Raw genomic sequence first — 24165 nt, 5'->3', positions numbered from 1 at the left:
GTGGATTGATACAGTGCTCCACTATCCGACGAATGTTTTGTCTACCTGTTAGTTATCCCTGTGCTCGTTGCGACCAGATAGTACGACCTCACCGTTCCACTGTCCACGCTCTCGCGCTGTTTGTTCTGTTTCTACCGTTGCGAATCAACAACTCGCTGCATATATAGTCGTTGGCGATCGCATTTTGCACAGTCGAACATACGAATCGATGAAACTGCGGTGTCTGCATTCCGGTTTCTCTATGTCCATGTGCATCGTTTCGGATACCATTGTTCACGAGCGTCGTATGTCTTACCAGCGATACGCTTGTACTCTGCTTTTACCAGCGTCTGATCAAAAGTATCCTGTTGGTGAGAAACGCGGATCTAACAGATATCGTTGAGCTTGTACAGACTTTCGTACGAGGACTGGAAGACAAAAGAACAGCAATTTGCTATTACGCGTAATATGTTTGCCGAAGTGAATACGAGGCAGATTATGTTTCAAGTTTTATTATTTAATTTTCTTTTCAAGATAAAACCTCTCTGTTGATAATTCGCTGTTTATCGCAACGTTGTTGTATAGTCTTTGTTCGGAATTTTGAGCGACCGTCCGTTTATGGCACGGATAGGCTCATTCCCTTCTTTAGGAAGTTCCGAATTACATGTCCTCTCCCAGCTGTAAACCTAATGTAGTATGGTGGATGAAAGGCCTAAGAGATATCGGGTGAACCATAAACAATGTCGCGAGAGAGCCGAGGTGCCGTCAAGCCCGTGAATGTGTCGTTGGTCCTTCAATTGAATAATTTGGTGGAAAAGGACTACGTGACCCTGGCCACGAGCGGTTGCGGAACACGCGCGTGCTGAGGCTAAAACGAAGGGACAAAGGGATGCTAAGGGAGAATGACGAATTAACAGCTAGTGTTAGTGGAAAAGCCAAAGAGTGTGAATCGAGAAGTCAGAGAGTGCGAGTTGCGTTGTCGAGAGAGCGTTGGATCTGTCATGTAAAGTTAATGATAAAAAAGGGGTAGCTGAGCAATAACTTAACTTGACTGTGCTTTTATAATTTTCTAGGCTTTTATTCACGAGAATGATTAAGTATAATATTACAATGAAGCAGCGAAGTTAAAATAGTTGCTCAAATCTGTACAAAACTGTACACAAGACTAGTCTCGTGGTGGAATGCTTGCATTTTTATATGTTGCGTTTGTGAGTGTCGAGGGGCAAAGAGAGGATCCTAATCGCCCCACGTAATGGGGAAAGTGTAATGTTGGGCCATGTGCAAATATCAGGTCAAAGTCTAACGGTTCACTGTCAGATAGTATTGAATGACGTGGATTTGGGTATGGTCGTTGTCACAGATCCCTGGTGACGAGAGTTGCAAATTAACTATTGAGTTGTGTAAATTATAGTACGTTATCGTATTTAGTTCACGTTGAACAACCATGGTTTCCTGTTTAATCAACATCTGTACAATCCATTCATTGTAAATAAATCATTATAGTTTACGTACTACATTAATGGCTCCGAGGTCAGGTAAAAAAACTCCGGGAAAGGACCAGCCGGAAGGGCACGATGGACAGACGAATCCCAACGGCTGGTAGGGAGAATCAGTAACGTAGGCGGACGGTTCATCATCAGACATCGTACCGTGCGGGTGAAATACTTCACTCCCAACAAGATCTTACCACTGCCGTGTTCATAACATCACACGTTACTTTTATACAACAAGTGCAAACACATTTCTAGATGAATCTAACGCTCGATCTATTTAATTTCCTCCATCTTGAGCGTCAAGTCATTCGAGGTACGCGATCGGTTTGACCTGACCGGTTGCTTTTTAGTGGAGAATTCGCAACATTGTTTGTAGTCAACTCGTGTATAACGGTATATTTATTAAGAAGATTCGAATGGCAATGGTTATAGCGCTTGACAGGATTTTACAGCCAGTGGAAATGCAAATATTATTTCGCCGGAGACAATCGGCGAAAGGACATTTATCGAGAGAAGTAGTCTGAAGCTCGTAGAACGTTCACGACAAAGTGTATGCACAGCGATCGTTATCGTCCTTGATTTAGTAGGAAAGTGCAATAAGCTAATGTACGTCGGTGTCTGACCAACGACTGGCATTATCTACTGTTCATTTGCGCGGCGCGGCGCGCTTCCGTCTACCGTCAATTTCCAGACGCGCGAAATTGTTTCGGAAGCGTGATGCATTAACGAGCGCCTGAGGAAATAATACTTTCATCAAGAGCTGTGAAATCGCGTTCGAATGGCCGCGCGAATGCAAAACGGCAATTACTCGACGAACAACAGTTTGTCGACGTCCTTTTTTCTCCCGGAGGATCATCGATCTTCGACTTGAACGAAGCTAAATTGCTTCCATTTGTTATTAATCGCGTAATATTTATCATATGCTACGTAGAATCGTTACATAAGGTAGGAAGAAACAGATCTCGTAAAGTTTACCGTACAATTTTTGACTCGAGAGAAAGTTCGCTCGACCGAGAGATCTCTGGCAACTTCTCGCTTCTAAAAATACTTAATAGCTTTGGATACTTTGCCTCTTGAGCCAGTTTCCGTTCTTAGACACTTTCAGACACTTCTAGACATTATAATACTTTCAAAAGACCGCGAAATAGCGAAAATTGCACGATGAATTCATTTTCTATTTTAATACGAAACTTACAGTAAGTTCGTTGAAGCGAAAGAAAAAATATTCGTCTTTTTTAAACGATATTTCTTTTCTTACATCTTAAATACTTATGAAGATCGAGATACCATGTTTAAGCGGACCTCTTTAAATCATAACGACATTTTAAGCTAAGTATCGAGCACGTCGACGTAAAAATTGGTTCGTCAACAGAATAGACGAGATAAGAATGGACGAAGAATTTCCAGCGAGCTGAAAATCGTAGGATAGCGATTCGCGAAGCTATGTGCGCATTATCCGACGTTATTCGCTATGGTGAACCAACGTTGCACGGACACTTTACAATCTAAAGAGTCTACGATGCTATAGCCAGCGGCAAGTTGTGGCAGCGACAATGACCATTGTGTCCTGGGGTACTCTCGACGCAAAAGTACGTCTCTTTCCACTGGCTACGTCAGAAAAAATATCTCCGTCTCGTATATCGTGCACATGGAAAAAAACTTGAATTTTAATCGACTTTGATTATCGTCCTTGTACACCCGGTAAGGCTCGCTCATTCAGCATTATAGCGTTCAATTTTCCCTGAATTTCGTTGAATTTCTTATTCCTTTCATTCTCTGTAGAAAATGTAGCGTGCACTTGAGTCCTTATCGCGTACGGTTAGGTTTGTAGGGTAACCGTGAAAGGGTTCGCAATGTTTTGAAAAAGATTTATTAGCGAATGGATAAATATCTAAAAAAAAAAGGAAATTTATAACAAAGAATTAATGATTTTTTCGAGGTAAACGATATCTTATGGATGCAAAGGTGTTGTTGCGAAAAATTAATATCGTCATTCAAGCAAAAAGTAACAGGATACACAGATACTGTGTCGAAAATATGATATATTTAATTTATCTGTTTCATAAACCAATATCTGCAAAAAAAGGACACACACAAATCATTTTGACGCGTACGTCGCTGGCAAATAATTACCCATAAATAAGAGCACGAATCTATCGTATCGTGATTTATAGGTTCCTTTTTGATGAATTCCCTTTTAAATTCCCTTTTATCGAAGCGTGAATGCACGCATATATCTGCAGTTGACAATAGAAAAGACTGAATTACGAGTTTTCGCGAAACTGATTGACTAAACGCCACAAATGAAAAAATCGCCAGTCAGTAAAAAGTTTGCATTAATTGTGCCAAAAGTTCGACATATTTTAAGCATTAAACGACTGGCGCAAAGTCTATCGAAGTTGTGCACTTTACGTACGGCGAATTGTTCGTAATATGGTGAAAAATTTCGAATGTATCGGCTTCTTGGCCGGGCACCAGCTCTGAATTATCAATCACTATCAACACCGACGAAAGGTGACATTAATCCCTGAAAGCCACGAACCGCTACAGACGTTCGGAGAGCTTTTAGATTTCTTTCGGGGTTACGACATTTTCTCCCATCGTTCGCCAACTTTTCCCTAAACGTATAACTCCTTACAAGGCTGTGCAGATTCGAAAGCCGATTTCCTTCAAATCGATTTGCACTTCGTGCCTGTGATCTGCTCGGCCGACGTGTTCGCTACGATGGAACTACTTGAAAACTTCTATTCGAGGAAGTGTCTTTCATTGATTGAACTAACGAGCGGAGCATCTGCTCCGATGCTCCGCATAACGACGCTATTTAGAATAATCGCGAGTTCTTTGCTTTATTAACTTGTACAAATTGGGATAATTCTGCGCCCGTAATTACGTCGACGACCTATCGAGACTACGTTCAAATTTGATAATCGCGCTAGTAATAGGAAAAATATTTAAAAATATAACGTCATTATCGCGAAACAAGCTTGTTATATCTTTTTTTAAAATCGCGACTGTTTCATTTAGTTGCAGCGGACTTTAAATCCATTGAATTAATTCCAAGCTGCCCGGTACTTCGATCGTAAAGAGTATATCCCTTGTTTCGCGGAATACTCTGCTTTTTAAGAGGAAGCTCGAAATAACAAGGGAAAAACAATTGTCCTCCTCTTAAAAGAAGAGGACAACGAACGAAGAATATCGAAGAGCGTAATGCTAATTAAAGTTGGAAATATCATCGATAGAGACGTACTTTGCGGCAATGTTATTAATTATCGTCATGTTTCGGGTATCGATGTTCGTAGAGCCTGAAAAATTTCTCCTAAAAGTTAAAAGGGAATTTGATATCTTATAAAACTCGAAAGACCGTTGAATTAATTTGCTATGCCGCGCAACATCGAATTTTCCAAACGTCTAAGCTCCTGTTCTCGTTCTTTCGAGTAAAACGATCAGCTTATTGGATAAATTTTTCGTTTCACGTCGACGTGTTATTACGGTTTGATGCAGGAGCTCTCGCCGAAATTACACGTCTTTCGTTTTACGTGTTTAGCGTAATGTAGTGTATCGGTACAGTTATTTTTCCGCAGCTCCGCCGCGAAATTACATCGCATTAGTGTGTAAGTGGCGCTTTGAAGAAATCCCTTCAACGCGGCTCGAAATTGGACTTTCATGAGGATTTAGAGGTAGATAGTTGCCTGGCTAGCAATAAACAGGCCACCGTAATGTCAGCCGCAACAGTGTACGTACAACGATTAACTTGCGCTCGTATCGTTTCTATTACGCGAAAATTTGTTTCCACGGATTCGCGCCAGTGAAAGAATTCTTCGATGGAACTATCTCTCGATAGTTGCAGGTCTCGGACGTACATTACGCGTAAACGTTGCATACAATTTTCGTATTTTACAATGTTTCGTATTTTAAATATAATTATTCTATCTCGTTTTAATAATAATTAAAGTATTTGTCGGGTCTTAAGCCAAATCGCGCGGAATAATTTCCTTGCAAAGTTTCGACTTACGCGATTTCCTCCCATGACTGCGTGCGTTTTGTCGGTTCGAATGATTTTGATACGAACAACCGTCACAGTTGTCCCAATTTGTTTTCCAAAGTATTAAATTCTACGTTCATTCCACTAGCAGGACAAGACGATTCCTCCGAGCATAACTTAAGACTATCTTCTGTATCTTTTTCCAAATTTCATGGTCACCGATATAACGCGTAGCCGCTAAAATTTTCCCATTACGTTCCGTTAAACATTCGAGTTTCGAGATGGGAAAAATCATTTCGCGTAAAAGATTGCGCACGACATAGGCAAATATCAAGTTTGCAGATTATCCGTCGAGCCGCTCAAACTCACCGTAGTCCGAGCTCTTTCACTTTGCTTATTTACTCATAATACAGCAACATCGTTGGATCGCACTGTATTATCAAACGTCGAGCAATTAAACGCGCCAATTGTTACCACTAACGAGCGATCCGTTCTCGTTATCGTATCCATTAACGCGCATGAAAAATCTCACCGATCTACCGATCAAACCGGAAACCGCTTTATACTACTCAATGTACTAGTAACGACGACGACGACGACGACGACGATCAATGGTATCGATCGAAAAATTTCATTTGTCGAAGTTGCAGTCGGAAATTGTGGCTAATACGGCTGTTCGGGTCGAATCTAACCAACGATCGGTAATTTACAAGATTAAACCATACAACGACCGGTTGCATGGAAGTTGATTCGGAGCCGCAGTAGCCAGTCGTTTGGTTCGCAGCCGATCGATTACCGAATTTCCCACGTAGACTATGAAACCGGACGTCGGTGGGATGGATTGACCCGAAAAAGTCTCCAAGTTGTCCGGTCTGATGCATGTACGAGAGGCATTATGCCGCGCTTGAATTATTATCGAACGTTGTCAAAGGATTGAATCCCTCGGCCGCTGGGGAATGCGCTCGTAAATGGCTGCAAGCGCGAACGCCCGTAATTCTGGAACGCGTGCATAAATAGGTAGACGAGGATGGCTTTTAACGGCTTTCCATAAAAAAAGAATATCGACGAAGAGCCACTTTCTGCGGCCTTCGGATGGAATTTTTGCTTTGTCGCAGGCTTCAACGCCCGGTTTCGTTACTGTTTCTTTCGAACAACTTAGCGAGGTTACACGCTTAACGAAATTTCGAGATTCGCCAAACTAATTTCCTACGGTTGCTGCAAATTCAGGGACACAGTCGGTAGATTGGAGAAACTATAAGTAGTTGCTTAACGCTAGAACTACCGATAGTTAACGCGAAGTCAAAATGACTGGTCTTTAAAAAATACGTAATAATAGAATATTTGTATATTTATTGATTTATTATTTCCTCCGTAAAAGCAATGCCATGTTATGTGGTAGATTTTTGGTATTATTGATCCATCTGGGATCATCATCCTTAAACGAGAATTGACACATTTATAAAATTGTAGAAGCAGTCATTTTCATTGGTGTGGTATTTATTTCTAGTGTTAAATGGCGAAATTTAAATTTCTAGTTAAATGGTATTTCCTCGTTAAATATACTATCGACGATACAGTTGCGAATAGCACTTTTGATATTTACTCTGGTAAGCGAAATTCAACGTAAAAACTCCGTACGACTCGAACAAAAGAATAAATAATACGTTTGATAGATTTATACAGGATTTTACAGGGTAATCTGGATTTGGTCGATATTTTTATTCCTCACTGTGTATACGTATGCTCATAGGCCGATAGAATAAATTTCGCTCAAGGAATATGTGGTAAATAAAAGAGAAAAAATTAAACGAAGAAGGAATAATCACAAAAATGTGAACCGTCAAAGGGAAAACGATTAAAAGACTTTGACGATTTCGACGATAAACGTAGAGGTGTGGGCAATTCGGCAGATATCGTGGCGGAATTTCGCTTGGTTAACCGCTTCAACAACTTCCGCTCGATGAGGCGACAAATCACGCGTATCTGCACGCATCGTTCGGATAAATTCTGGCGTGGAAAGTGGCGTGCCAGCGCCGATATATTTCTGACGGTCGAGTGGCACTCTGTAGTCGAGCGAACGGTCTCATGCACGCGATTTGCATACATGCGTGGGCGCAGGTGACAGCGCGGAGCGGCTCGTAGCACGCGACTCGTCCACACCATCCAGTCCTGACCTAACGTTACAATTTCATTTGCGACACTGCTCGTTACTACCGTTGCAGTTGGTCTATGTTTCGTCTCTGTGATCCACCTGTGGAAGGATAAGTAGCGAACGCCGAAACTCCAGCTCTAACCGAGTTTTAGTTTTGTTCGAACGAATTTTGTTTCTATTACCGGGTGAACGTGTAACTAGCCGTGCATCGCAAGTTTCACGAGGATCTAGTGCGCGAATTTAACGGTTGGTTAAAGAATTAGAAATTCCGTTAAATCGATATTTTTAAGCATCCTCGAGATTCAAAGACAAACTTTATTCGTTATATACTCTGTTGCAGAATTCTGTTAAGAACGATGCTAATATACGATAGGAATTTGTTGCTGGAAATATTCCTGGAATATATTTCTTAACACTTTGACTGCCACGCCGAAATCACGTTTCGCTGAGGACGCCACGGAAGTATTTTTATCATTCGAAGCGTATAATGGCAAAATAATAATAAATTGACGATGTAAGATAACGTTCTTCCTCGATGGACCGTTTATCTTATTGATGGTCACGGTTGACCACCGTGGCGCCTTGGTAAGAGTTGATAGCGACATATTGTAACAAGGCTTCGTTTATTTCAACAAACCATTCGCACTCGTTATTTCGTCGTAGGCAAAACGTGCAGAATATATCGTTGAAACGCGTAGAAAGATATTAGTAAACAGTATTACGATTATTTTTACGATTTCGACGAAACATTCGGCTGAAATGGTAGAGGTAAAAAAAATTATGTTTGCGATAAACTAACGGTAGTGGTAGATCACAACGGAGGAAAATGTGCCGTAGATTTATCGGATCAAACGATAGCGTATTCTACACCGCATAGAAGAACCCTCGAGTGGTATATAAAATTGGCTTTAGAGTTATTGTTAAATGCATCAATTTCAAACGCGACGATACTCTATAAACGAGCAACAAAAACAAAAACCAAGGTATCGGATTTTAGAATGGTATTCGCTATGTACCTTACACAGGGCCATTCACCGGAGCCGTGAAATATACTTATTCGACAAAGATCGCGACACGAAACGCGGAAGAAAGAAGGGCAAGCGTATCTGGCAGGAAAATTTTGCAGAGAGTGGTATGAAAAAAATGTTAAACAATTGGGATCAAAAATTGCTAAGAATCGGACCAAAAGGGTGACCACCTATCGTCCAGATTGTATCGATGAGCCACATTTATGTTTCAAGTGTTTTAACACAGTGCACCGTTAGATACAAGATTTGTTCTCATTTTTTTTTTATCGATGTTCCAATAAAAATTTTTAATCGCTCAATGGGGCACCTTTTGTTTCAAAGTATCTTCTATTTATCGGTTATATTCAAAACGCCCTAACTGTCGATCTTCATACAATTTTTACAATTGTAACAAGTTCAAGCGCTCAGGTCACCAATGACCAACGTGGTGTCAGAGGAGAAAAGGGAACCAGTGGCCAGTCGTGGCAGTCAAAGTGTTAAACATCGTTTCGATATAAAGGGAAAGATACGACGGGTTGGCTTTTAAAAATATTTCCATTCTCGAAACATAATTTTCACGTGATGTTGTTTGACGACATACTGAATTTCAAAATTGTTTTTTATATAATACGAGACACGTGTCTTATCGTGTTCTTCACCTTTGGTCCTCGTACGCGTTAAATGTATTTCTACGAAAGAAATATATGTTCTGTGCGTTGATTCTTTGTAAAATATTCGCAATAATTTTAAAGAAATTGTATACCGTAAAATAAAGATCTGTTCGTATAATAAGAGGCTTATTCACGATCGATATTAGGTCGATAACGTAAGAAACTTTTGAAATGCCATATTTTTTTTCTTCGCTTTATTATACAGATCCGGGGAGTACCAACAAAAAAACTTGAAGTACACGATGTCGTATAATTTTCCTTTCTGTCCGCGGCCTACTTTCCGCCATAGAGAAAAGAGGGAAATTTAGGTCAAGCCGGTAAATTATTTTACACTTAGTAGATTTGAGAAAAGCTTTCTTCCAGACCGATTTTCGACGAGCGAGGAATGAAAGTTATCTTAAAGTAAGAACCGTTTCGGCAAAAATTCCTCGAAACAGAGGAATTACACCTTTTAACATCGCATCGTTGAATTTCATTTCCTTTCCGTGTCAAAACTCTCTTTCATTCCTCTCCTAACCGCTAATTGTCGTTTCATAATTAATTATAATAATCGTTTCTCGATATTAATAAAACTGATGTAATAAATTTAATATCAGCTTCTCCAAATATCACGGGAACTTAATTTTTCGATTTCATCGAGCTCAGTTACGAACGAAAGACAAACCAAAGCGAGAGAACAAACGTAGAAATCACTTGTATATTTATTGTCTGTGTATTCAACGCTTTCTCAATTATTCTATCGTGTTAACCGCGAACTACCTTTGTCCTCTATAGCTGTGTATTTGAACAAAAAACGATTAATTTTACAAACTTGGTCCGATATGTACCTTTCGATCTATTTAACGGAATTTAACGCGGCTTTTAACCGTATCAACGAAAATCTGTCGTTCCTTTCCTTCATCATCGTGAATTTAATTACGTCCGCTCGGTTAATTGCAAACGTCGGTCGCGTTCCTACCGACGATCTAATCGACGGAGAAACGGATCAAAGCGCAACGTGATTTTCTTTCTTCGTTTCACGGCCGGTCAATACCGAATTAATTGGAATCACTCGTCGAGGAGGTTGGTCGACATCGAGAGATCTGCAATTAAAATTTAGCCATCGTGGCATCCTTCTTTTCGAAATATCTCTTCCAGTGCCCCCAGAAACGGAGTGACAGGGGGTTCAACGTCATTCAATCGCGGTTATCGAACGATCTGCGAATAATTTCGCTTTCCCTTTAATCCGCCGTTATTTCGATGACGATCGTTAACGAGACGACGTTTTCTGTGTTCTTCGCAAAATCTATTTCTCCTTTAACCGATGAATCGCTACTCGCCTGATCGTTGTTATCGTCGAAAGAGCAGTCGACGAACGAAAGCGGCGGTGAAACGTGTCTTGACCGTTACGATGGAAAATAGCCAGCCGAGAGTTGAGTTTTCAATATCAGAATTTATGCTGCGTACGTACGTTGTACAGACGATGTAAAACATCGACGCGAATATTTTCGATATTTTATTTATTTTTCAAGTTTCATCGTTTATAAGCTCAATTGGAATAATATAACGAATTCATTGTATAATATTCTCTCGATATTAACAAGTTGAGTGGCACGGTACTCGTCGGTGAACTACGTTATTAAATTTTGCAGAACGATCAAAACGAAATAAATTTCACGGGCTGAAATTTTCAACAATGCGAATGATTTACGCAACATTGACTGGCAAAAGTGCGCAAATACGATATAATATTTTGCGATAAACAAACAATGCCGTATATTTCGATCTATTGACTGACTCTCCTAGGACAACGTACGTGTACACGTGGAATTTGCGTGGTAATAAACGTGTTAATGGGGTGTTCTGAATTAGAATGTTCTAAAACAGCGTCTTTTTGTGATTTTTTTTAGAAGGGAAAGAAAGAAACGAAGTTATTGAATTTTCAGGTATGGTTTTATATATATTTAACGAATACAAACAAATTCTTTTTAAAGTAAAAAACAAAATTATAACAAATTTCTAAGGCTATTTCATGGGCTGCAGTTTGCTATCGGCGTGAAAGATCCACCTCGTAATTCTCGACCGAAATAAAAAACCAGAAAAGGATTAAATTATTACATATTTTTCTTCTCGATGAACTAAAAAAGTTGGTCAAAAAGTTTATTTAAGTAATAGTTATAGCACCTTAAAGTTTATTTCTTCTTTTTATAAAACACATCTTTTCTTCAAAGCCGCCAAAATTTTTAATTTCACGCTATCTTCTGCCTTTCTTTTTAGTCTTTCCCTTCTAAAAAAAAAAAAAAAAATCACAAAAAGACGCTGTTTTAGAACATTCCAATTCGGGACACCCCTTTAATACTCGACTACAAAGTTTGAACAACCGCAGCGCAAATTATTGCGATAAAACGCCGGTTGATAAGAGTAACGTAGGTTGGTGCCTGTTCGCTGAGAAACACGTGTAAAATCTTGAGATCGCGAACGTAAAGTAGAACGTTGGCATAGAGAAATCTCGACCGATTAGCGGAAAGCCCGTGGAACGAAACTCGTTAAACGATACAATTTACTTTCGCTAAGCGGACCAGGCTTAATCAGCTTTCATTCTCATTCGTTGAAATTCCATCCTGGTCGCGTTAACACGTAACGCTCGCGAAAGCAAAGTGATTAACTGTTGAATAAGGGCGATGATGCTCGTATTCAGACGGCCACGATTTCAGAATTATTCATCGTGGCAAACGTTTCCGCTCGTCGTATCTGACCACGATTGTCCCGCGTCGTTCCACGCGACGATTAATTTCAACGAGATTTCGACAGCGACTCGTTCCGCCGATCGAAAAACCAGCCGAGGCACGTCTATCCTCCTTAACAATATCGCGACACTTCCAATTATTTAACGACGTATGCTTCAACTCGATCTCCTTTCGAGTCACGCGGAGGAGTTGATAAATTTTTGATAAAATCGATAAATCGTATACAGGGTGCTGTTGATATGGCTAAGCCAAGATTACAAATATCGCTGAGAATAGATGAGAATTGCAATGGATTAAATGAAACTGTCTCGTACGATGCATCGTATCTCGTATCTCGGCATTGGATGCGTTTCGAAGAATCCGAGATTACTTGCATTCTTTTAAACTAACCGACGCGTATTTTTCTTCCGATAATGGTTGCGTGTGAAAACGATCACCAGTTTCTTCGGTTTTTACTTTAGTTCCGAATACTTTTTTTTTTACACGGAATAAAAAGACGCATCGATCGGTATATATATATAAAAGTAATCGTAAAAGCTGAGAACAACACTGAAAAGTTATTCAGACTTCTGCACTTTGGGAAAAAGCGTGCGCGACTTGTGACGCACCACTCGAAACTATTCAATTTTGCCTGGCGAAACTTTTTCCCAACGTTCGAACGCCTATGGTTTGGCTCGATCGCGGGAAATGCTCGGTACATTTCGTTTCGCGTTTGATTGCTTGTTCTTCCCGTGTCGTACATTTCTTTTCCCTCGTTTTTTCTACGAAACCAGCATCAAGGCAGTGTCTGCGATGGAATTCCACGTCGGGAGAAAAATGGTTGCTGAATTGTTCATTCAGAGAGAACTTTTCCGCTCGCAAGTTTCTCGTATTAAACCCTCGTTCTATACGGCAATTAACTTCTCCGCCGTTTATCCCGATACTATCTGCTACCGACAACTATTAAAGCACGGTCTAGCTTTCAAGTATACTTGTTTCCTCATACCATTAGTTTCTCCTATCATTAGTTCCACCCAGTATATGACTCATTATATTAGGTTGTTCGAAAAGTGTCTTTCTTTTACAGACGCGTCTTTATACAAACACGAAACCTGATCTATCGAACGTTGTGATCTTTACCTTGACAGAACAAAATGGACCATAGGTAATTGGATAAAATGATAAAAAACAGAAAATGTTGCGCATCCATTATTTCCTTCTAAAACGAAAGAAACTTTTCGGACGACCCGATACACATTGTACTACGATAATATCGTTACGAAGAAGATACAATCGCCGGTTTAACGTTACTTGATCTTCTAAGCGTAATTATTCCTCACGCTGTAAATACAATTCCCTTTTACGAGCGTTACTTTTTAATATTTTCAAGCGCACTTCAACCTGTAATAAACACGAGAAGTGGGATGAAAGCTGCATTGTAATATTCCGGGGAATTTATCTCGCTACGAAACGTTTCACGCACAGAATATAAACTGATAAATGTATATATTAATAAAATTTACATACACGCGCTTTCTATATTGTATTTCTCAACGTTAAATTCGTATTAACAGCGGCCTGTAATAAATAATGGAACGTTAATTGCTTTGATCGACGAATATAGAAAAGTGTACGGTTAATTAATTATTTCAGCATTCCTTAAATACTCGCTAATGATACGGAACTTAGTCTGCCGTGAATTACAAAAATTTTAAGCTTCTGTAAGCCTTTTAACAGAGCCAATAGCAGAGGTGCTTTAAAAGTAGAATTAACAGTATCGACAGAATTAATGGACCAAAGAAATCTTTGACGCGTAGCGATAAAAGTTTGAGTCGAAATACTTTTTCGCGTAACGAAAGTTTCCGATACGACCTATGCAACGACGTACAAATTTTCAGGAAAATCCTGCGCTCCAGATTGAAGGAAATACCGGTTGAGTCGTGACAGAGGGTATAGGACGTGTAGCCTTTGCCTTTCGGCGTGCCGGTCGCAAAGGCGGAACCACATAAAATGTCTTTACAATTCGTCTCGGTGCCATCCTAACGTCGTTCCTTTTTCTCTGTCTCCTCGTATCTGTCTATCCACTTATCTCTAACTTTTCACGACGTAGCTTACAGATCTTACGGTACACCTCACGCGAGCTTTCGCCGTTCTGCACAGTTTATTTGCCACCCAGTTGCAAAGAAGTCGAAAAACAAGGAACCAATCCCTCCCGAAACCAAATTATTATGAAACATACTCTTCTCTTAGACTTTCGTTTAGATCGAAATGACCTGGGCTATGATTTGTCTTCGGCAAATATTCTGAGATTTAACTCGAAAGCTAGACGTTCGGAACAAAAAGAAAAGACAAGATTTAATTTTTCAATTCCTTCGATCGTCGATGATAAAAGAATAAGATTCTTCGCAAGGATATTTAAAAATCGACGTTATCATCGATACGATAAATCGTATGATTTGCTTTAACGATACTATCGTATCGCCTTTAAATATCTACACGCACGAAACGATTATTCCTATAGGATACACTTGCTATACTTGTTACCAATTATGGTGTTAGTTTAAGATCCTGCTTCGATTAAAACACGTCTGAAACTTGGGTTATAAATCGAATTTCTCGAAAACGACGTTCGCAGCAGTTACTTCTCGTCAATTTCCGCGAGATTAATAACTTTTGCAAATTAAAGGGAGGCTTATATCGTAAAATCAAATGCCTTGCCATTTCAAGTACCGTGAAACTCTTATTCTCGCTTCGATTCCCTTTAATGATGAAAAGCGCGTGAACAAGGAGGCAAATGATTCGAAGATGAACGCGAAATTACTAATACACCGTTGGAAATTCCAACAGACACTCGGACGCGTTCAACGCTTTTCAATTATTTATCCGCAAAGTTAGCCCGAATAGATTCAAGCCATTTTCTTCAACTTTTCTCATCATTTGTTTGAAAAGCTGCTGTAATATTGTTCTCCCCAACTTTATGAATCTCAGTGAAATATTCTAACGATAGGACAATTAGCTTTCAACCTGATCGTATATAGGCTAAGTCACGAGAAACGGAACATCTACAGTCGGAGACGAAGATAAGCAGCAGAGGAAACAAGTGTCGACGGAATTTCGTTAAATATGGCTCGTTTACACAAAGCTGTGCATACTTCTCTCAATTATTGCTACATAATCCGAACCAGAAGAGTATATAATGTTTAAATAAAAGCTACGTGCGTTATTCTTGTCTCCGACTGTAAGCACATCTGCTTTATTTGTTCTCGTACGAAGAAATTTGTCGAGACAGTTGCGCTATTTCAAGAGCATTACACGCAACGGTGAAAAATTTCCGTGTTCCGGATTATTTTTAGATATTTAGATGACCTGTTTGTCGCAGGTTTCGCCTTGCGTACTCTGTTTTACACCTTAAAAAGGAAAGAAGAGAAAAAGGAAGTCCGAACTAGGGGAGAGATAGAAAATTAAGCAGCCAGCAGCAATGGTAAGGATGGTAACCGCGTTTATTTAGCATGGACCGTGGCGGAGTGGTCGGTCGATGGAGTTATGTCGTAAAAGGCGGCTGCGAAACGAAAGTTCCGGTGGCCGTAGGTTCGAATAGTTGGGCGGCAAGAAAGTTGGCTGCAACTTTCCCGCTAGACGAATCACCGCCATGTTCGACTCGGTTTCTGAGCTTAGCCGCGTACATTGATCAACTCCCGGGGAGCTGGTAATTAAACGTGCTCGCTTCCTTACTCTTCGACTTCCTATCCCCACGCGTCGTTTATTATATTAAAACGGAATCGTAGATTCTCCGGCGTGGCGCACTTAATTGCGCGGCCCGGGCCGTTATTCTACCGTAAAATATCTACCGATGAACTTTCCTGATCCGTGAAGATACTCCATCGATCTGACGAACCTGAAGACTAAAAGCTTCCTCGAAAGCGTAGACAAACGAAGGTGCGTTAATCGGTGCAAGCATTATTATTACGGAAAGGCGCGAAAGTATAAAATTCGGCGAAAGTGCATCTTCGAACAGTTATTTAAACGAGAACGACGAATAACGGAATAGAAATTAAAACGAATTAAGATTTTTCAAAGAACCGGAGGCTCGGTGATTGTCGCAAGAAACGATACATCAACTTTCGCTCGATGTAACGTCGACAATGGCAGAGCCAAATATCGTAGCATGTTATTGTATTTTGTTAAGAAATTTCCCAAAGTATCTTTTTCCCGTTTAGTCGTCGATCGTTGCATTTTAGAAAAATATGAAAATCGACTGCTCCGAGGAAAAACTCCATTGTTTCTATAAACCTGTGATTGTGGATATCCGTTACTCATCGTCGAAGGTATGTGCAAGCAAATATTTAAGCACCGTTGAACGAAATTGGAATAATCTAAAGGGAAATACGCGTAGTAACAAGCGTGTTAATTAATTATCCATACGAACTACAATTCCGATGTCCTGATATCTCGAACTTCGCGATCAAGCCTAAAGGGGCGCTGTAATTTCATAAGCACACGATCGTAAGTTAAGATCTTAATCGATCTGAATCTGTCTCTTGAATCTGAACGTGTCTCTTGAGGGTATTACCGCCACTCTCGTACATCGATATAATTTCAATTATTACTAATATTACGCGATTATTACTAAGTCCGAATACTCTGTGTAACGAGACAGGATTGTCTTGCGTCTGTTTTGTTCCATCACGACAATGGGGACCAGCTGCAGTATGTAATTATTTGTAGATTGAATCTGGTTCAATGATTCGCCATGAGCAATTACTAGACGCAAGATGTTTCATTATACTGTGTTTTAGACAATGACGAACTAGGAGAAACGCGTCGTTGCTTGAATAGTTCGACTTAATTGAATCCAAGCGCTGTAAACGACAGCGTGATACGTAAGAATTTCGATCGCCCAAACAAGAATTCGGATAATTGGCCAGGCTATAGAAATTGTTGCAAAAATCACCATTACGGAGGATATCTATCGAAATATATCGTTGAAGGCGTAAGATTGAAAATATGAATTTCACTTACGACGACGTAGATAGATACGTAGTTGGTTCCATCTGTCCAGTTAAGCAAAGCTGACGTGAATTTATGACTTTCGATGACGCACCTGTAGCATCTGCAAGCGGTACATTTTCCGCTGATTTTTCGCTTCAATTTGTCGTGGATTTATTAACTTCGCAACTAAACGAAAACAATACGCAAGGCACAATATGGCGAAAAACTTTTTTAATTTGCGATACTTCGTAACGAGATTCCGGGGCGTTAAATAACAGTTAATTATATGTACTTAGTTTTCGCCGACACGGCTAGCGCCGTTTTTTTCACGCGACGAATGACAATGTTCGACTCGGCAGATAATTAAAACGAAACAAAACCGTCCTTCGTTCGTTTGTCCCTCGTTTTCTTCTTTCCAAGCTTGTACAGACATCGATCGTACGATTTATAACGCTATAAAGGAATAAAATCGTAAATATATTTGTCAGCATGCAAGCCTGGTTCATGAGTTACGTTCATGCTTCAACGTCGAGGCGGGAAATGAGGCTACAAAATGGGATTAAACGAGTAAAATAATTCGCCCTGGAAAAGGAAAGAGATGATCCGCTTCTCGACAAAAGCGTATTTAAACGCGTCCTCTTCGTCATTGGCTTTCCCCGTATTTGTTCTCCATTACTTGAAAATGTTCGCATAATAGGAGATCTGGTAACTCCGCAAACGCTCTTCGTAACGCATGGCTTGCAAAACGATTTTAATTCGATGTAACGATGTTTGGAGAGCGAATTCGCGACATAGATGTCTCTCGGTAGAGATCGAACTAAATAGCGTGTAAATCTTGATGATTCCTCGATTAGCATTTCTTCTCTCCTGAAATAAATTTTATTTCGTCATAGAATCTGATAGGGAGAAATTGTCGTGTTACAACTGAAGTTGCTCTCCTTAGTTGAAACATTCATTTCATCGCTTTATAAGATACTTTGATGTTAAAACATTTCCTACCGCGTATTTTCTGTCTTTTAAAAATTACAAGATTATATTGTTACGATAACGCTGCTAAGGTTATCGTTACGAGATAGCGACTGAATATTTTATTCAATATTCGAACGAAGAAAAGAATGGAAATGAAGAAGAAAACGATGAAACTTTGGTTTTCTTCAATTTCGCAACGCTAGATGGGACATTTTAACCGAAGAAGATTTTTTGAACATCGAAGTTTAATATCCCACGCAAATGTTCCATTGACGCCGTCGTTTCGTTTAAAATCCTCAAGCTTCTTCTACCCACTTCTCATCTTCATTTTCTCCACGAAAAATTAACTCGCAAGTAGAAGTTTTCCGTATCGGCGGTTCACTTTGCGCAGAATTTCTCTGAAAAGCGACCGTTTGAGAAGAAAGTTGGAGAAAACCCTTAACGAGAAACTTTCGCAAATAATAAAAATTCCACGTGGATTTGTCCGAAGCGTTTCTGTCTGTAACAAAAATTTCGAAACGAAGCTAACGCCCAGAGAACGTGCGAACACTCGGAGGTGCAAGCGGGTTAAGAAGTTTGTTGAAGCGTATTTTCATCGTTGTCGCTCAGTCTGGCGGCTAAAACGCGAAACAATCTGACGGCGAATTTTCCCGCAGCTAAATCACTGATAAACTCGTGAATCAGACGGCGGAACGTACGCGTCGGACGCAGAACGACGTCGACGCCATGACGTTGCCACTCGTTTTTCATCGTGGCTCGATACTTTAGCCGCGTACCCAGAAATCAACGTTGGCTATATGTCCGCTCCTGTTCGGTCTTCGACGTGTCGCTCGACATCCCCGAAATTGCTTTTATGACTGTCTATTCCTTTTTTATTACAACAACTCGTCTTCTCGTGCAGCTTTGATCGAGCTTTTCTTTCGTTAAACACGTTGAAACGTTCGTGAAACGTAACGAGTCGCGAGTTACGAGTTGGCGGTATCGATAAATATTAAACAGCCTTGCACAACGGTAACTAGTTTGGTAATGAAGGAAATGGAATTTTGCAACATTCGCTATACTTGCTAAAGCTATAAGATGATAGAAGAAAAGTATTTTATAATTGTTTATTCGACCATTCGCGGAGAGACGCGATCGCGAGAAAGCACGTCAACGGCACTCATAAATTCCCGTTACGATTAAATAATCGACGCCACGAACTGATCCCCTTATTTCTGTTAGCATAATAGGGATGGTCCAATTGAGTATACACCGAATTAACACGTATAAATTACAGTTTATTTCAACAACTTTGTAAAGAACATAGTTAGGCTGGTGCGTATGTACAAGTTAAGTAGGTGATTGATCTAAGGGTAGAAACCCGGTAAAGATATGTTGACTATTCTAAAGAAGAAGCATAAGTGAAGTTCAGTGACGATGCCGTGGCGGAGGAAAGCTAGCGATGGGTGTGTCTAGCGCACGGGACCATCGGATTTGTTGATGACAGTTTTGGTTAGGAAAGCGAGGGCGGTAGACATTGCTTCTGATTGCATAATAATAAGGTTGGTGGACTAGGAAGGGTCTTAGCCGCCCTCGATAGAAGATTGCTAGTGGGAAGAAAAATTAACTTTCGTCGGTCCTTCGATTGAATAGCTTCGTAGAAAAGCCAACGTGACCCTGGCCACGAGCGGTTGCGGAACACGTGCGTGGCGAGGCTGAGACGAAGGGACAAAGGGATGCTAAGGGAGAAAGACGAATTAACAGTCAGTGTCAGTGGAGAAGCCAGAGAGTGTGAATCGAGAAGTCAGAGAGTGCGAGTTGCGTTGTCGAGAGAGCGTTGGATCTGTCATGTAAAGTAAATGATAAAAAAGGAGTAGCTGAGCAATAACTTAACTTGTCTGTGCTTTTATAATTTTCTAGGCTTTTATTCACGAGAATGATTAAGTATAATATTACAATGAAGTAGCGAAGTTAAAATAGTTGTTCAAATCGCGGCCAAAACTGTACACAAGACTAGTCTCATGGTCGAATGCTTGCATTTTTATATGTTGCGTTTGTGGGTGTCGAGGGGCAAAGAGAGGATCCCGATTACCCCACGTAATGGGGAAAGTGTAATGTTGGGCCATGTGCAAATATCAGGTCAAAGTCTAACTGTTCACTGTCAGATAGTATTGAATGACGCGGATTTGGGTATGGTCGTTGTCACAGATCCCTGGTGACGAGAGTTGCAAATTAGCTATTGAGTTGTGTAAATTATAGTACGTTATCGTATTTAGTTCACGTTGAACAACCATCGTTTTCTGTTTAATCAACATCTGTACGATCCATTCATTGCAAATAAATCATTATAGTTTACGATACCACAATTTATAGCTCGAATACGACGCTGTAGTATGTTCGAGGAATAGAGAAGTCTACGTACAAGGACAATATGATTTCTAAAAGCAAAAATAATCGGAAATTTTACTTGGCGTGTTTTAATTGTGCCTTCGTTTTCTGTTTGCCTTTTCTTGTTACGGTCGGAAGTAAATTGAGAACGGTAAAAGAACAAAATGTTTGGAAAGACGTAAAACATACGTTGCCGTGCTTTTTTAGTCCCGTTGCGTGGCTCGTTTTTTGTTGCACGGTTGGAAAAAAGTCTCGAAAGTACGACTCAAAATAGTATAGCTGGCTTGCATACGTTCCACTTACGACCGCAGAAAAATTAGTAGTGCTTTAAATGAACGAGGAACTTATCGTCTATATAGCGATCCTTTTATTTGTTACTTCCGCTTCGATTACCACGGTTTACAACTGCGGTTGTTTGCCCCGAATTTTTTCCAAACTGAAATCGATGAACAAGAAATTGTACCGGATTAGGCCACGAAAGAAGTTCCGAAAGAACGACGAGTCTGTAAATGATTGGCCTTATGCTTGCGCGATGTTTTTACTCGACGCGTCGTTTTCTTCGCGAAATATTTTTCAGGTAACTTCGACACGCGTATTCGGCGCACGTTTTCTCGCTCGTAACAATATCAGTTCGGCGTGTCCAAATATAGAGAATTGGCGGAAACCTCGTTTACATCGCCAACTCACGTTTTATACGAGATTGCTAGCGACAAGAGTTCCCATAGTACGCGAATATTCTCAACAATTGGAATTGATATTTCTAAAAGTCAAAGAGAAAAAAGACGAATTAGAAGCTGTCGCTATATCGAAGACACGTGGATTTCGAGTTTCAAGATCCTTACGCAGAGACACGGATTCGTGATACAACTGGTGCACGTGAAATGGAGATTTGGAAAATCGAAGCCGACAAAATTTCTAAAATTTATCGAATCGAGCAAGTACTCGCGTTTAAATAGAACTTACCTTGTAATCGAGTGACGTTCCTGGTGACTTTGTGGCTGTTAACGAGCTGCTCGCGCAAATGAGTCCTCTCGCGATGTCGCTGATAATTGCCGATAACGATCGTGGTCGTCACCAGCACGAGAAACAACTTGGGCCCCCAGGCCGGTCTCATCGACATCGTCCTCCGGTTTTCGCATCCCCCGAAGCTTCTGATATTTCGCGGCGTCTGTTGATTTTACCGGGCCACCGACGGAAACCCAATCCCAGCCGTTCTGCTGTCTCTGAAATCCAAACAGCGGCTTGAAAGTCCAACAGCGGTAGCCATCGCGGTGTTTCTTCAACGTCTAAAGGAAAATTCGCGGAAGCGAATATCCGATGAATGCGCGTTCCCGCCAAAAGCGGCGCAGTTTATGTACTTTGCGGAGAAAGCGGCTTGGAAATTGATATTTGCCATCTGCGTGTTTGCAAGATTTTTGCCAGCTGATCTTAATAGACGAAGGAAGTTGATACGGTACCGAGGCGAATCTGTTGGTGGAGAACTGCGGGAAAATTCGGAACTTGGTTGGATCACCAGCGACGTTAGTTTGTCCATTTTCCGGAGTGAGTGGAGGATCAATATTTACACGATGAAGACTTTCTACGACTTCTGCAAAATCGAGATAAGAGACGGATGGAAATAATACGAGCTGGAATAATTAGTAGAGCGCGCATATTTGCGCAGTGTAAAATATGTAAAAGAACAGGCGAAATTTATGCGCATAACGAAATATTCAGTTTTTCGTTTGCGAAAATATTCGCTATCTACGAAATAAAAATTGCCGCAACTTTGTGATGCAAATTTTTTTTACCGCTACTCCGGTTTATCGAAAAAAAGAAAAAAAAAAAGAGAGAGAAATGGCATTCTACGGCCAAAAGATAATGGAAATATATATTTCAAACGCTTGTCACATGTTTAATTTAATCCATCGCGCAATCTGTGGTTTCTCGAATACGAGCTATGCTTGTTCAATATCAAGCATCGATATCAAAACTGTAAATTTCCGCTTCGGTACAGATCAATAGGAATATTATTTTACAAATGTAGGTCAGGCTAGGATATTTTCATTTTGTAAAATTTGATGGGAAACTCGATACGTCGGCGCGCAAAGTATAATTACTCTATTCGTTTCAGACACTACGTTACGATCAAACGAAATCTGCTCATAAACTAAATACCGTAACATATAAAACGATGCAAAATAACAGATCGCGCGAACGTGTTGATAAAATCAAAACGACCCAAGTTTTCGTCGAAATAACAATTTTATTTGACAATTTCGTCGACAGCGGAAATAGAATCAACGGTTTTATCCAAAAACTGACGACGAGGAATATGGCGATAGCAAAAGGCGCGATTACCGATGGAATCGCGTTACGTCATAGAACGCTTTATCATAGTCAGATAACTATTAACACAGGCAATCGTACGTGGTTGGTAATAACGTTGTCGAGAATGCGATAATAACTTGGATCGCGAATGGAAGTGCGTTTGGCGTATGATTCGATTCTCATTGATCATAGTTATGGCTCGATTCCCTCCAGATGAACGCGAATTATCGGCAGAAAGCCTGCAATGATGGATTAAATGCAATCGTCGAGCGAGATACACAATTTTCACGAATATTTTCACGATACGGCAATACGCGTGGTACGTCGGTTCGCACAAGTTTCACAAACGTTGTACGATTTAATCCGCATAATAAACATTTGTAGCCGACAGTCAATTTGCATTTCGTTAGCGAAGAAAAATTACAGGAGATGCAAATGGAAAACACGAGCTTCTCGCGTGTAATCCACTGCGCTCTTTACCGTGCAACGCGGTATAAAATTTCAGCAATCCCTGGCAATCTACTCGCGCGCACATGCTTTTGCACGATCTATCCCTTACGAGATAAGCTGCTCCTCGGTGCAGTACTTAGAGAACACAAATGCAATTTCGCTGCCGCATCTCGAATCGAATTTACGATTACGTTTACAGCTACGAGACAGGCTCGTGTCGACGCTTGAACGAATCTTGTTGCTGCAAAGACGCGACACAAGTGATTCTATATGGATGTTGATCGTCGAGTCAACCTGAGACCAAAATGAAAATACAGCGGGCAAGAAACGCGCAAGTGGACAGGCGATGGAAGCAGATATCGATAAAGTTGGATCGAACCGGCGTTGTTAGTTTTATTTATCGTGTCAAGTTTTATATTCTTACGGTACATAGATTATTTGCCGAATAGTTGAAATTAACGTTCACATTTTTCTAAACAATTCACAACATATTTAACTGCGTCGATACCTATTTTCGCTATCTGTGCGCTGGTTTTTGTGCCGGACTGCACGTGTCAGTGCGATGCATTAGATCAACGCGACAAATTAACTTTTGGGTCAAGTAATTTTTCAAGCGCGTCATCGTTTGACACGAGCGGCTTCGATTCTAAACGATTTTTCGCTAGCGCGTAAATACTGTCAAAGTCTCGTTTCGAAAAGCCGCGATCATTCAAAGCTTGTAAAGCGACGAACAGAGGACAGGGACGGGAGAGGCGGCAGGAGGCGGCAGCTATTCTAACGGAGATGTGATCAAAGTACGAATGCACGCCATTGCATGCACCCTAACACAGATGGAAGTATCCGTCGATGCACCGCACAGAACATTCGGCAGCCCGACCGAGAATGATCTATTCAAGCATCCAGGTCGTCGGCGTATCCCTTTCATCCCCGTGGCATCTCGAAAAATCGCTGAAACTCCGTGCAACTTGGCCGAAGATCGACGCGAATTTCGCCGACCAAGAAACACCTATTCTTCCTTTGACACGTTCGCGAGAAAGTTTGCGAGAAAGGATCAGGGTTTCAGGGGTAAATGCGTCTGCCGATATTTCGAC

General features: G+C 40.6%; 1 protein-coding gene across 2 annotated transcripts in view; it reads right to left on the bottom strand.

Annotated features, from left to right (window-relative positions):
• LOC100648567 (zwei Ig domain protein zig-8) overlaps window positions 1–24165 on the bottom strand; it is a 99722-nt gene that overhangs the window by 36468 nt on the left and 39089 nt on the right. Inside the window, exons 2-3 of one of the 2 annotated variants that reach the window (XM_048410178.1) lie at window positions 21772–21902; window positions 21278–21537 (exon numbers count right to left, since the gene is read on the bottom strand). In XM_048410178.1, the coding sequence (XP_048266135.1) occupies window positions 21278–21434 (157 nt within the window). In that variant the 5' untranslated portion in view covers window positions 21435–21537; window positions 21772–21902. The remainder of the gene's footprint in view (window positions 1–21277; window positions 21538–21771; window positions 21903–24165) is intronic. The other variant, XM_003398655.4, reaches the window with a different exon arrangement.

Source organism: Bombus terrestris, chromosome 11 (genome assembly GCF_910591885.1).
Source record: "Bombus terrestris chromosome 11, iyBomTerr1.2, whole genome shotgun sequence".
Lineage (NCBI taxonomy): Eukaryota > Metazoa > Arthropoda > Insecta > Hymenoptera > Apidae > Bombus > Bombus terrestris.
Note: the sequence above shows the minus strand (reverse complement) of the source record. Positions and strands in the feature narration are given on the sequence as shown.